This window comes from Rhinopithecus bieti, unplaced genomic scaffold (assembly GCF_001698545.2).
Source record: "Rhinopithecus bieti isolate Rb0 unplaced genomic scaffold, ASM169854v2 scaffold_33647, whole genome shotgun sequence".
Taxonomy (NCBI): domain Eukaryota; kingdom Metazoa; phylum Chordata; class Mammalia; order Primates; family Cercopithecidae; genus Rhinopithecus; species Rhinopithecus bieti.
Window position 1 is genome coordinate 346,055 of NW_016814745.1, and position 16,210 is coordinate 362,264.

At 36.3% G+C, this 16,210-nt stretch overlaps 1 protein-coding gene across 1 annotated transcript in view; it reads right to left on the reverse strand.

Annotated features, from left to right (window-relative positions):
* The window catches only part of LOC108515206 (netrin receptor DCC), a 222,517-nt gene that overhangs the window by 94,248 nt on the left and 112,059 nt on the right, over positions 1-16,210 (reverse strand). The window contains exon 9 of the mRNA XM_017851901.1: positions 12,228-12,293. Coding sequence (XP_017707390.1) covers positions 12,228-12,293 — 66 coding nt within the window. The remainder of the gene's footprint in view (positions 1-12,227; positions 12,294-16,210) is intronic.

Below are 16,210 nucleotides of genomic sequence, written 5' to 3' on the forward strand. Positions count from 1 at the left end.
ACAGTAGTATCTCATTATGCCCTTTTGTACTTAATAAGTTAATAGATTGGAATAAATTAACCTTTTATGTGAGAACTTACAAGGAAGACAGAGATCTAAGATTTTTATAAGCATGACTTAAATTTAACAATTCACTGTTTCTGACAAACTTAGCTTGAATTGTACATAACAGTACCTCTTGTCAACATTTTTAAAAGCATGGTAAACTGAAATTACTCAAATTTCTACTCCTCTTTCTTTCTTTTCACCCTGGAAGACAACATGTTCCAAGTCAAAAAAGTAACTCTGAATTCTGCTGAGTACCAGTGAGATTATATTGATCTCATTTGCCTGAGAGAGCGGGGTTCATGAGGACTCCTATTACAAATCTTTGATTGCAGGCCTTTATGACTTCCTCATAAAAGTTCCCATCAGTTTAAAATTTGGCATTCAAGGTCTTTCATTAATCATCCAATCTGAAGACAAAGGCTGAATAATCAGATTACCTGACATCAAGCGGGCAATTACAAGTCAAGTGCAATGGTGTCTTTAGTTGCAGTCAATTCTTGTTATTTGCAGTTTATTTATCTTGTTATTTGCAGTGTTCTACAAAGTTGCCACAAATGCTAATTAGTGAATACTGAATGATTACTGCTAGAGGAAACACAAGGTTAGCTTCCTGTGAGCCTCTGATCACACTGATTTATCAACCAATTAATATACACTTTGTTTTTTGTGTGTTTCTGTTTAAATACATCTTATTTAATATATAATGTTGATTCATTAATACTAAAACATCCAAAAGCACTATAACTAATGCTTGAACAAAGCTTTTCAAAATTTGTAGAAAGAACATATTTTCTCCGTGAGTCACATCACACCCTTATTGTGTTTAGGAACCTAGAAATCACTTCAGCACTACATTTGGGGCCATTTTAAACAGTGAAGTCACCAACAAAAGGAAAAAAAAAAATGGAAAAATTAGCATAAACATACCATAAAAGGGGCACTTTCTTATAGTATGAGGGCTGAAACAAGAAGACAGAGTGTACATTTTTTCTGTCTTAGGTGGTCACATGAGCATTGGGCAACCCAAAATTTTTGCAGCTCTGCACACGTCCATGAATGGCCATGAAAGCACTGTGATAATTGATTTGGGGGTTACAAATAAATTTTAGCATATAGGTAAACTCACAATTTCAGATTCTGCAAATAATGAGGATCTATATCTTAATACATCAAAAGACTGCTACAAATTAGAAACAAATTTTAGAGCTCCCAAACCTAGATTAGTGCAGTTAGGAGATCTGGGAGGGAGCCTGGCTCCAGAAGGGGCAAGTGACATTGCCCCCTTTCCGGCTTCAGTGGGGAAGCTATATGAAGTCATTCAAAGACTTGTAAATATCCCAGAGGGCACTGTGATGATTTAATGAGATAATGGTTGCACCACAGTGACCACAAGCCCTGTCACAAAGTTGGCACTCGTTAGACATTATGATGTGGCTCAATGAATTTTTTTTTTCCTTTTTTAGAAACAGGGTCTCACTCTGTGACTACTGTTGGAATGCAGTAGCACAATCATAGCTCACTGTAGCCTTGAACTCTTAGGCTCAAGCAGTTCTCCCACCTCATTTTCCCTAGTAGCTAGGACTACAGGTGCATGCCACCATTCCAGGATAATTTTTATTTATTTATTTTGTAGAGACAGGGTCCTCCAATCCTCCTGCCTTGGCCTCCCAAAGTGCTGTGATTACAGGCATGAACCACTAGGTCCACCCAATGTATTTTATCCTATGTAATGTTCCCAGTTGAAAGGAAAAAAAAACTTGTATCATAACATATCTGTCTCTGCTGTTAGCATAATAGTATGGGTATCCAGTGTTTGAGTAATCAAGACCTAGATGTGTTCCATTAAAATTAGTAAGAAAGGAGTCAAATTTTCTACAATCCCACGGGCATTCCATTTATTTTTTATTTTCATGATGTTTGATTATGGTAAAATGTTTCAGCCTTTTCCTTCTAAATTTAATAAAGCAAATACATATATTTTATAAAGACAGTAAATATTTAAAAAATTGGTTTATTAACTTTTGTTTTTATAAAGTTTTATAGACTGTCAAAAATGTTTTGTATTTCTTATATTTTGCTCTCATAAACACTCTGCAGCAAGCTCACTGATAGACCAAAGCTCTGAGTACTTAACTATCATTGAAAGGAAAGTTAGATATTGACTCTAGGATCCCTGGCTCCTGCTTTAAGGACCTGATCCCCTTGGCACAATGGCTGTAATGGCTGTGCCCCAATAGCTACATAATATCAATAGGCAGGTAAACAATGTGAACATAAGAATGACAAGTTCACTTTTGAGGAAGGAAAGAGGCCCAATGAAAGTGTATAGTTGGGGGTTGAACTTCAGTCCTACAATTGCAGTTTACCCTGATAATGGCTTTATAATTATTAGAACACTTTGAGCTCTACATGTATCATAATAATTTTATAGGCATTTGAATTTGAACCAAAGTTCATATGGCCTTGATCATTTCAAAGTATTTCCCCCTAAAATAAGATGTTGTAATCAATCAGCTGGAAGACAATTTACAGATAATTTAGCCCATTGTTCCCTAAAATAAGATATTTATCAGCATCATGGGGGTATAGTTCCTTGAACAACTAACTTTCAGAATATATTTATTTTAAAAAATATTTGGATTTTAATATACTGGTGTGAACTGTTAATTGCCAGGAAGGTTGGGGCAGGGATGGTAGAAAACAGATTCAATTATTCCATAAATATATATTGAAGATCCAGTTAGATGTTGGAGATACAATGTTGTAACCAAAAGAAGCATGATTATGGATCTTGCAGTTTACTAGAAAAGGTAGATGTTCAACAAATCATGAGGGAAATAAATATAGGCATACCGCAGAAATACTATGGGTTTAGTTCCACACACTGCAATAAAGCAAATACCATGCTTAAACAAGTTGCACTAATTTTTTGGTTTTCCAGTGCATATAAAAGTTGTGCTTACACTATACGTCTATTAACTGTGCAACAGCATTACATCTAAAAAATGGCACAACTTAATTTAAAAATACTTCATTTCTAAAAAATGCTGCTGAACCTTAAGTGAGTCACAGAACTTTTGCTGATGGAGGCTCCTGCCTTTATGTTGATGGCTGCTGACTGATGAGGCTGGGAATTGCTGAAGGTGGGGTGTCTGTGGCAATCTTTTACTTTTCTTTTTTTTTTTTTTTTGAGACAGACTCTTGCTCTGTCGCCCAGGCTGGGGTGCAGTGGTGTAATCTCAGCTTCTTGCAATCTCCGCATCCTGAGTTCAAGAGATTCTCTTGCCTCAGGTGCCTTTGTGTTGTATTTTCAGTATAGATGGTGTTTCACCATGTTGGACAGGCTGGTCTTGAGCTCCTGATCTCAAATGTCTATCCAACTTGACTTCCCAAAGTGCTGGGATTACAGGCATAAGCCACCATGCCCAGCCTGTGGCAATCTCTTAAAATAAGAAAACAATAAAGTTTGCTGCATCAATTGACCCTTCCTTTCATGACATATTTCTCCAAAGTATGGGATGTATTTGATAGCATTTTACCCATAGTAGAAATTATTTTATAATTGGAGTCAATTTTCTCAAACCCTGCCACTGCTTTATCAACTAAATTTACGTAATATTACAAATCTTTCATTGTCACTTCAAAAATGTTCACAACATCTTCCTAGGAGTAGATTTCATCTCAACAAATCACTTTATTTGCTCCTCCATAGGAAACAACTCCTCATCTGTTAAAACTTTATTATGACATTGCAGCAGTTCAGTCACTTCTTCAAGGCTCCTCTTATCACTCTGGTTCTCTTGCTATTTCGATCACAGTTACTTCCTCCACTAAAGTCGTGAGCCTCTCAAAACCATCTGTAAGGTTTGGAATCTACTTCTTCCAAACTCCTGTTAGTGTTAATATTTTGACTCTTTCCCATGAATCACAAATGTTCTTAATGGCATCTAGAGTGGTGAATCCTTTTCAAAACATTTTTAATTTACTTTGCCCAGATCCATCAGAGGAAATCACACTTTATGGCAACTGGAAGACATATCTATGAAATATCTTTCTTAAATAATAAGACTTGAAAATCAGCATGACTCATTGATTCATGGGCTGAAGAATGGATGTTGTGTTAGCAGGCATGAAAACAGCATTAATCTCTTATACATTTCCATCAGACCTCTTGGGTGACTAGGAGAATTGTCAACATGCTGTAATATTTTGAAAGGAATCTTTTTTTCTAAGCAATAGGTCTCAACAGTGGGCTTAAAATGTTTAGTAAACCATGCTGTAAATAGATGTGTAGTTATGTAGACTTTGTTGTACCATGTATAGAGCACAGGCAGAGTAGATTTAGCATAATTCTTAAGGGTCCTAGGATTTTCAGAATAGTAAATAAACATTGGTTTCAACTTAATATCCAGCTGCACTATCCCCTGACGAGAGAGTCAGCCTGTCCTTTGAAACTTTGAAGCCAGCTATTGACCTCTCTCTATGAAAGTCCTAAATGGCATCTGCTTCCAATATATGGCTATTTTGTCTGCATTGAAAATCTCTTATTTAGTGCAGCCCCCTTCATCAATTATCTTAGCTAGATCTTCTGGATAACCTGCTACAGCTTTTATATCAATACTTGCTGTTGCACTTTGCACTTTTATGTTATAGAGATAGCTTCTGTTCTTAAACCTCATGAATCAACTTCTGCCAGCTTCTGACTCTTCTTCTGCAGCTTCTCACCTCCATAAATCTTCACAGAATTGAAGAGACTTAGGGCCTTGCTCTGGATAAAGCTTTGGCTGAAGGGAATGTTGTCGCTGGTTTTATCTTCTATACAGACCACAAAAACTTTCTCCATGTCAGCAATAAGGCTGTTTTGCTTTCTTATCAATCATGTGTTCACTGGAATAGCAATTTGAATTTCCTTCAAGAACTTTTCTTTGGTATTTACAACTTGGTTTGGCATAAGAGGTCTAGCTCTCAGCCTATCTTGACTTTTGATATGTCTTCATCACTAAGCCTAATCATTTCCAGCTTTTAAATTTTAAAGTGAGAGACATGGGACTCTTCCTTCCACCTGGACACTTAGAAGCCTTGTAGGGTTATTAATTGGCCTAATTTTAACAGTAACAGTATTGTGCTCAGAGAATAGAGAAGCCCCAAAAGGGGGAGAGAGACAGGGTAGTGGCTGGTTGGTGGGGCAGTTGGAACACTCAACAATGTATCAGTGAAGATCACCATCTTATATGGGTGCAGTTTGTGGTGCCCCAAAGCAATTACAATAGTAATGTCAAAGATCACTGATCACAGATAACCATGGCAGATATAATAATAATTTAAAACTTTGAAATATTAGAAAAATTACCAAATTGTCACATAGAGACATGAAGTGAGCACATGCTGTTGGAAAAATGTTGCCAATCATCTTGCATGATGCAGGGTTAGCACAAACCTTCAATTTGGAAAAACTGCAGTATTTGTGAAGCACAATCATGTGAAGCACAATAAAAGGAGGGATGCTTACATAAAATTACAATTATAACTAGTGCTAAAAAGAAAAGTAGACAGGTTCATGTAGAGAGTTATAACAATGAGAATATATGGCTGGTGGTGGGGGCTCATGAAAGGACTCATTATGAAAGCAACAGGCTGAAGCATGAGTTATTGCTAAGCACCAGCTCCTATTCCTTTAAACAGAACTGAGAGCAGGCTATGTGCCTGGAACACAGTCAGAAAAAGGGATAATGACATAAGCGGAGGCTGGACAGAGAAACAGGACCCAGTTATACTGAGTCTTGTAGATTACATTTAGTTATCCTAAATGCAATCACAGACCCTCTAACGGGTTTCAGCAAGCCAGAAACAGACGTGATTTGTTTTAAGAAGACCACTCTGGCTGCTGTGTGGAGAGGGGCCAGTGGTGGAAGCATGGAGATCAGCTAAGAGGTTACTGAAGTTCTCTAAATGAAAGATGATGATAGCTTGAACTGAGACAGTGGTAATTACAATCAGGCAAAGTGGCCAGTTACGCAATATAGTTTGAAAGCAAATGAGCACAACACCGGTTGGGTATGGCGGAGGAAAGAATGAGAGAATCAAGTTCAGGCCTAAGTGGTAGTCCTCATGTCTGAGATGAGGGAAAGGGTGAAAGGAAAGGCTCAACAAGAGAGGAGCAAAAGTTCAATCTTGAATATGTCAGGGTGAAGATCTCATGATAATCGTTAAAGAAACAGCCAGAACATTGATCTTTCTCTGCATTAGTGATATACATTTGGGAGTTGGCACATGGATGGAATTTCAATCTATGGGAAAGGATGAGATCACCAAAATCAAGAGGTTAAAACTGAGCAGAGAAGCACTGTCAAGGCTAAAACCTCTACTTTTCAAACAGAAGACAAAGGCCTGACAAAAGGATAGGGAGGTGCCACACCACTTCCCTGATGCTTATTTGACAATGAGACACTTTATTTATTGATTGATTGATTTTCTCAGAGCTTCTCAAGAGGACCCACGTACCCTGGAGCAACCTATAGGGTATGCTAATCTAGCTCAGTGGTTTCCAACTGGGAAGATTCCCTCTCTGCCAAGGGGAAATTTGGCAATGTCTACAGACATTTTGGATTGCTACAACATGGGGGAGAGGAAATATTACTGGCATCTAGTGTGTAAAGGCCAGAGATGCTGCTAAACATCCTGAACAGGACATGTGCCCACAACAAAGAAAAATCCAATCTTATATGTTAATGCTGGTGAGCTTCAGAAGTACTGCTCTAGCTTAACACTTTCTATGTCCAGATGAAAATTGAGATCCAGAGTTTAAGTGACTTGCTTTGTCACACAGCTCTAAGCTCTACAAAGTCAGGTCTAGAATCTGGGGTTAGACTAGGACTTTTAAAAATCCTTTGGGATAAAGATAATGGGTGGATGATAGGTTAGCTCTCTCTTGTAATCACTGAACTAGAACCTAGGACCTCAGATTGCTCTAGTTATCTTTTCTTTTCATCTGGAAAAAGGCTGTAAAATTTTATTTCCGTATCTTTTCTTTTGCATTAAGATTTCTGCTGAGTATAGCGTTGGGTGTCTTCTAATAGTTACCAACCTTATAATGATCTCATTTTATAGAAATGTGGAGAGTTTTAGTATACTTTATTTACAATTGGTTAAAATGCTTATTGAATTCTGAAAAAAAAAAAAAAAAACAAGGTTTCCAAATAGAGAGCAAACCCGCTTCCTTTTTCTTCTTACAAGTTTTATAGGCACTGACGGCTATATGAATTCTGAGTATTTAAAAATTAATAATGTTGATTTTTTTTATTAACATTGCTGTGTCAAAGTTTTAAAATTTGTCAAGTTTAACTCTGTCTTTAAAGGTTGAGGTCAATAAAAAACTATTAAGAGGTTTATAGATCTTCTAATCAAACTTGTTACACTGATTTTACAAATTATAGGTAGAGCTATAGAAAAAAGGAAATTGCCATTTTATCTTCTCTAATCAGAAAGGCAGGATTATGTTGAAGTAATTTTCATAGTTCCTATCATATATACAAATACAAACCACAAAACACATTTTCAGATATTGAACATTTTTCTGCATTAAGAATGTGGACCATAATCTAAAATTGAATGCATCATAAAAGAAAAATACTACCACATCACCTCATATTAGCTTTGATTCTACCTGCCATCAGAAAATATTTTAGGAAGCCTCTTCCTATTCTACAATTTAATTAAGGATTTCCAACTACAGGAGTAAATATGAACTATAGCTTTGTTTTTCTTTATTTGAATTCCAAGAGTGCATTTTTAAAAGAGTGGCATGCTGTAAAAGAAAGTAAATGATTAGCGAGGTCTAAATTTATTTGCAACTGGCTTGAGTATCCTGACAGTAAGCCATTATTCTATTACAATGCTTTGAAGAATGAATCCAGCAAGTGTAGAGGGAGCTAGGAAACCTCTATAATTCTGTCACTCTAAGGGGAGATGTATGAAATTTTATTGTATACAAGGTTTAAAAACCCAGACTTTAAATGTTTTGATGTAGCCTGCTTTATAAGGGTGGGGTGCAATTGGAGTTTTATCACTCAGGGGCCTCACTTGCACATCTACTTGGAAAACATACCCCCTTCTTAAAGCTTAAGACATTAGCAAAAATTTAACTAGAAATCTGGGGTTTCCAGATGTCTTTGCTGATTTGCTTGTAATAGCCAAGGCTAAAGTCATATTATATATTTATCATCATTTGTTTGCTAGCAAACTAGAATAGGAAGCAGATAAAGTTTGGCCTCTACCATCCCTGGCTCTCTGAAGTTATCAATTCCCCTTAATCAGCCAGGCAGCCTGCAATAATTTGTTATTCCAGTAGGGAATCTATAAATATTTCAGGTACGTTTTTCATCTCATTCATTTAGCATGAAATCCCTAAAACATCATTAAATGATGCAGAAAATTGGGAAAGAGTAATGTCAATAATGCATCTAAACTGCTTCAAAGCCACTGAATGGCATTGGTCTATTTTATCCTCATGACTTACTCCTGTGAGATGTTTACCAGGTCAAATTTAATTTTGGTTATTTTCTCACTAGGAATCTTAAATGGTAAAACAAAATGAACACAATGATGTGGATTTCTCTTTCTCTTCATCTAGCATCTAACACCTTTGAAAAGGAAAGTGATTGCTGACTTATATGTTCATGTCAAATGTGGGCTCGGATTTCTTTTCGACCAAAAATTCATTTTAATTTGACTAGCAACTTCAAATAGTCAATAACAAACTTCTGAATTTGATCTGAAATTGGGACGTCCAGACTTCACAATAAAAAATACAGGAGGCCTAATTAGGTTAGAATTATTTCTAGTTGCTTATTCATGTATACCTTGAGATGTATGTGCACGTTGAGATGGGAATCCCTCATATAATTTTTCTTTATCTATTACTCACAGAAATAATTCAAATGTTACTGGGCCTCCTTATATTTTTAATTGCAATATCTGGCAATTATTCCCAATATGGGAGTCCTTTTGGGCATGCAGTTTAAGAGAGCACATAGTTTTGTGTCTGTGGCTTACATTTGCCCCAGCTTTAAGCCTCATAACCACTGCCCAGTAGTGGTTGAAACCTACAGGATGATTTCTCTTTCTCATTCCTCATACCAATTCCCTCTTTAATTTTCTGGCAGTATGTCTCTTCAAAAAGTACTGTCCCATATCCGTATTCCCTTGACTGGGAATGAATTTTAATATGAAAATCCTTGTAGAAATAGCATCTTAAAATTGGCTTTGTGGGATGATTCTAAAGGGGACAATGCTAATTTCCTGCATGACCTCCAAAGTTAGAAGCTCTGTATCTCAGAGTATAAAATACAACAATTATGTTTCTCCCAAACAATTTCAGCAACTTCCTTTTTTTGCCTTCCTTTATATCCCTGGGGATTTTCTCATCCTCTCTCATCTCCTGGGGTGTATATTTCTGCTCTGTCCACCCAGGCAATTAACCCTGCTGGTGTATTGGTCCTGCAGTGGTCTGTCCTTCAGTTTGTTCCCATGGCTCATTGCAAGTGCCCTGCACTCGCTGAGGGCTTAGTAGCATTTCTTGACTGACTGATTGAATACATATAATGCTTTTGGCATATTGTTGAAATTTAAGACAAAATTTGGAGCATGAGACTGAGCAAATGAAATTGCAAAGTTGGGAGGAGGCAATTATCGTTACTTATACCCATTTTATGGAGCATGGCCTGGGGTCTGTTTTCTGCCTCAACAAGTCGTTCCTTTCACCTTCCTTCCGTGAGCCTTTTTTTTTTTTTTCTTCCCCTTTTTTTCGTGAGATAGAGCCTTGCTCTGTTGCCCAGGCTGGAGTGTAGTGGTGTGATCTTGGCTCACTGCAACCTCCACCTTCTGGGTTCAAGTGATTCTCCTGCTGCCTCAGTCTCCCGAGTAGCTGGGACTACAGGTGTGTGCCACCACTCCCAGCTAATTTTTTTGTATTTTTAGTAGAGACGAGGTTTCACTGTGTTAGCCAGGATGGTCTCAATTTCCTAACCTCATGATCTGCCCGCCTCGGCCTCCCAAAGTGCTGGGATTACAGGCGTGAGCCACCACGCCCAACCCTGTGTGCTTTGTAAACTATCTATTGGGTATGTTAGGGACTGACAGAGCAAGGCTTTAGTTAAAACAAGTGTCTGAAAGTCAAATATCTACCAGGGACAGTCATGTTATTTAAATGAAGGAAAATGAGGAGTCTAAGAGACAATAGGAAGTTGTGTGTAGCTTGGAAAGAGCATCCTGGGAAGCTTGCTATGTTCTGAATGCTCATGCCCTTCCAAAATTCTTATGTTGAAACCTAATCCCTGTTAGGGAGGCAATAAGAGGTGGAGCCTTTGGGAGATAATTTGGTCATGAGAGTGGTGGCCTCATAAATGGTATTAGTGCCCTTATTTTAGAAAAAGCCTGAGGGAGCTTGCTCACCCTTTCCAACCACCATGGGAGAACACAGCTGGAAGGCATTAACCGTGAAGCAGAAAATGAGCCCGCAGCACACTCCCAGTCTGCTGGCACCTTGATCTTGGACTTCCTGGCCTCCAAAACTGTGAGCAATAAATTTCTGTTGTTTATAAGTTACCCCAAATTTAAGGTATTTTTTAATAGCAGCAGAAATGGACTCAAAGTTTAAACATAAGACATTCTATGTGTTTCTGGTTCGGTAAAAGGCATTAATAGCAGAGGAAGGTATTGCCAGGCAATTCAAAAAGAAGTCAAGAGGTGAAAATATATTTCTAAACCTACCATTGGCCAGAGGAGAGATAATGCTAAGTCTTTGATGCAAGCATTTGGTGTACACACACACACACACACATATATCCTCTTGGGAAAACTGTCTCATTAGATTATCACAGCCTATGATAAGAAATAATCACTTAATTCACACCACTATTCTAATTTCACATGCAGCAAACTATTTTTAGATTGAAATTTTGATTTCCTTTCTGGATTTTTTGACAGGAGATCAAACAAATGGAAATTTATCAGTTCAGTAATCAAGTTTCTTATGAAAACCTGCTAAAATGGTTAAATAATTTTGTTATTTCATAAAATAGAATACTATATAGCAGCCAAGATAAATGAGTGAGAGCTATTTGTAAACACATGGATACATCTTCAAAACTAGGTTAAAAATAAAAGCAAGTTGTAGCAGGATACAATATCATTTCTATAAATTTGCAAAACTGTAAAACAGTATAATGTTTAGGGATACCTATACATATGTAGTAAACATCAAATTAGAGCACTTATATCAGAGTGAGGAACAGTGTTAAGAAGCATGTGAGAAAACACAGACATAAAAGAGATTTCAATTCCATGCTGTATATTTCATATCTTAACCTTGCTGATGGGTATGCAAGTGTTCATCTTCACATTTTGAGTATCTGAAGGTCTTTTTAGTAAACCAAACCAAACAACAGCAATAATTTTTTAAAAATTTGTAAAATGGCCTGATAAATACATTAGTCCCCTGAAAATGTGGCCAGTATTAATCCATCCTTTTAAAGTTTGTTTCAGCAAAACTAAGGATAAGATCCTGGAATGCAGTCCCCACATCAACCTTGTCCTTCCGTGGAGTTCTAGGTATTACCTTCATCTGGTCATCCTTAAAGCCAGCAGATACTTGGGCATGCTCCACTAGGATGAGCAGAAATAAATGTCTAATCTAGACAACACAAAGAAAACTTAGCCCTAAGATGCTACAGGATTTTGAAGAATTAATGTACTCTACAGGCAAAAATCCAAGTAACTTTAATATATGAAACTGAGTGGGTTTCAATTCAACCAACCTTGGATATCACTTCTCTTAAATAAAATCAGATTCCTGCAAACATTTTAAATATATTGTAACATTTAAAAATCTTGGTATTTAATAGCTTTGTATCATTTATAAAATGCTCTATGCTGGGCTTCTCTGACTACTTTTTTATACACTTGTCAACTCTTATTGGCATCATCTCCTGGTAGAATGTGCTAGAGGTTTTTTGTTTTGTTTTGTTTTGTTTTTTTATAACTTCATGTTTCTATTATCCCACTAAGACACTAAATGCAAGCTTCCTGGCACTTGTAGTTGATAGAAAATTTGCCTCAGACACTCTTGAACTAACCACTTAATTAATATAACTAATTCAATATTACCTAATTTATATACTTACCATTTAGGGTGCTTCTATCAAGCAAATTAGTATCAACTGGCCAATAACCTCCATCTCCATGACGACCTGTTCATTGGGAGAGCATGTCACAATGTTAGTACATACCATGAAGGCACAAATGAAACAAAAGAACAGACAAAAGAATAAACCTTTTAACATACACAACAACAGAACAGATTACTTTGACCTCCCCCAAGAAAGCCTGCCAATTGTCATACCCTTACACCTGTAAGAAAATGGTATTTTCCATGTGTGTGAAAAACAAGTCAGAAAAGTAAACGCTCTTAAGCTAAATTCAATGTTTCACTGATAAGTCATCCTCCATTCTTTTTATTTCTCCCAATATTCTTATTAGAGTCTTTTAGTAAAGGTGCAGCAGCAGTGTCAATCTAAACACTATTCTTCTGAACTTTTTAGAACAGAAACAACTCAGGTCCTGGCTCTTAGGTCCTGCAGACACAGTCACACATCTGACAAGACTTTATGGCAAATTATTATTATCCTACAAGGGGCCAGCACATTTCATCTTATAACTGGGCTTTGGGTATTCTCTTTGATAACTGTCAAATACAGTACCTGGAAATGAAATTCCACATTGGACGTAAGAGTGGGGGTTATGTCACAAACCATATGGTCTGACTATTTCCTACAAATACACCATGAAGGGAAGAAAGCTCCTTCAGTACAGCATTATTGGAAATTCTGCCTTCCATTAGGTATATAACAGGTGTGAAAGTAGTATTTAAGAGAAATGAGCCAGAAATTCACCAGAAGTAATTATACTATCATCCAAAATTTAATTAATGGTGTTTCACCACAGATAATCTTTTTCTCTATTGATACATTCATAGAACTGAAATTATTCAATTAGATTTTGAGTTCTATAATATCTAGGTAGACTACTTATGTAAAACATTTGAGAGGTGAATCCGTATGCAAACAAGGACCAGAATATAGGTAATTTTCTATTTTATTTGCTTAAAACGGTTATTTCTGAAATGAGTTCCAATCAGTGAATGACATAGAGAAAGCCAACCAGGACACTCAGCTACAATAACATAGGTTGTTTTCTCACATTTATATATTTCAGTTTTCTTCATCTCTGTAACTTTCAAGTCCTGATTTTGTGACTTTATTTTGCATAACAAACACTACCTTACTAAAGCTTTTCCAAGATCTTATCATTTCATTTGCAAAACAGCTTCCAAGAAACAACTTAGAATCCTGTTAACTGACTCTACATTCACAATTTTAAAAATTCTTTTGATGTCAAGTCAGAGCTGAAGTTAGGATGTCAAATTTCTAGCAAGCAACAAGATAAATTAATTTAGTCACAGTATATTATATCTTCAGCATAAAATGGCATGTTTAATATCTGCTGGGACAATGACTGTGAGTATGTAAGGAAGTAGGAGATAGGATGGAGGCTCCTATGTGTGTGTGCAGGGGGAAGGTGGTGGTGAGAGGAATAATCAAAATGAGCTGAAATTGTGAAAATTTTAGTGGGCTGACAAAAATGTGGACAAGTCTAACCCTTTTACAAATACCTTGTTTATATAACTCTGATGCATTTGGGGTTTCCATGAGCAGTGGATAAGCTTTGCCCACGAGACACCGTGAGATCAATGTTGGCTGATGTGAAGTGGAAGCTCTACATAAATATTAAGATGACTTTTCTAGCAACTGAAAGCAGCTAGATTGCAAAGCAGTCAGCCAAAAGAGATGCTAACAACCCCATCACTTAGGCCAGTAAAGCAATGCATGTTTCCTGTTGGGAATAATCCTGTATTGGCTGGAAATTAGCTAGGTAGCATACGGAGGATTTTCCTTTTCCTCTAGTAGCCTGGCAAATGTCTTTTTAATGAAGTTTCCAACTCTCCCTGTTATTTGTGGCAGGATGCAAAGAGAAGCCAATAAGCATGTCCATATATTACATACACATATAGCTCTATGGGTACAGCACCCCTTAGATTTAGCGAGGCTATTGATTACATTGTGAATTTCAATAGGCAGAAGAAATCAGATGCCCTATAGGCCAAAGTGCTGCGTGAGATAAAGGAACTCTAGAAATGTTTCTAAATAACAAGGGGTAGCTTAAAGCTTGGACATTCTATTCACAGAATCTAGTATATTGATGTGGGTTAACTTTTCTAAATTCTATTTTTAGAATTTAGATTATAATTAGATTGATATCAGAAAAGGAAATCGTGTAACTCTCAACAAGTCCAACAGAAAGTACTTTTTAAAAAGTTGATGTCATCAACGAGCAAGTTTAGATTTATAATAATTCAGATTTCTTGCACCACTTCAGACTAAAAACCACAAATCCCATTTCTGGGATATTGATGAGCCTGAGATCTCTTAATCTAAAGACAGAGACATCAAATTTTAATTTTAATTTTAATTTTGAGTGATGTTAAGTTTCCATTCCCTGAAATATGTCTTTTAATTTTCAGTAAGTCTCTCTTGGTGCAGCCAATTAATAATAACAATAATAATAATAATAATAATAATAATGATAAAAGATTATCCCATTGCTTTAAGGAGAGCATCACAAAGTTGTCAAACAAAGAGACACTAGAGGCTAAAAAAGGAAAGGATATGAATATATGGGTGTAACTTCTTGGCATATCACAGCATTTTAAGAGCTTGTTGCTGTAGAACAAATATTGGATGTGGTTAGTTACCTTGGTTAATTTCATAAGCACTGATTTAGAGAAAGAGAGGACTAATCAGAATTTAGAAAACAGCTGGAGTGAAAGTCAGCTAATGCCAAGATATAAACTACTTCCCTATCTCAGAGGGCTTCATTTTATTAACGAAGCATAAAGCTGGTAATAATTCTTTCGAAAATTTATTAAATGCCTACTATATGCAAAGCATAGTCCTAGATCCTCAGGGAAGGAGTAGTATAAAAGATATATTAGATACGGATCCTGCCAGGACAGGGAGAGTTGGTTCATTGTAATCAGATCCTATGCAGGCCTATTTATGTTTAATATTAACCAACTGCAGATGGTTCTTAATATATTCTGAGATTAAAGATTTAAGAATAACTTAATTCATTTATTACTATAAACTTACTACTAGGCTTAATTAAAATGCTTTTAATTATTAAAGTATTATTAAAATAATTATTAAAAGAACTGCATACAAATAAAATAATATTTTATTTTCAGTCATATAACATTATATACTTTATAGTTAGTTATTTTAAAATCCTGAATTACATTTTGCATATCATACTAAATTTTAACAGTTTTACAAATTAAAATTCTAAATAATTAAATGGATTTATGGAAATTCAAATATAAATTTGGGGAAATCACATAATACATTTCAGTTTTCTTCCCTCAAATAAAGTTCAATATGGTTAAAACATTTTGGAAATGAGTAGTTTATTTTCTCCTTTTCATATGAATAATACAATTTTATACTAATAGTGATCAAAGTGTACTATATGAAGGCCGGGTGCGGTAGCTCATGACTGTGATCCCAGAACTTTGGGAGGCCGAGGAGGGTCGATCACTTGAGGTCAGGAGATCAAGACCAGCCTGGGTGACATGGCAAAACCTCATCTCTACTAAAATACAAAATTAGCCAAGCATGGTGGTGCGTGCCTGTAGTCCCAGCTACTCCGGAGGCAGAGGCAAAATTGCTTGAACCCGGGAGGTAGAGGTTGCAGTGAGCCGAGATGGCGCCACTGAACTCCAGCCTGGGCGATAAAGCAAGACTCTGGCTCAGTAAAAAACAAAACAAAACAAACAACAATAACAAAACAAAGTGCACTATATACATATAATTCTACAGGATATAAAGAAGAATTCTGTATTGGATTACTGTGTACCCATGTTTTCTCAATAACACAAATTGAGGATAAGGGAAGAATGAGATATTAAAGAGTAATGAATTTATTTTCACTTAACAACCAGCTAATTTCATTTTAAAAAAAGGAAAAGAAAAAAAAGCTCTGCCAGAAAGTT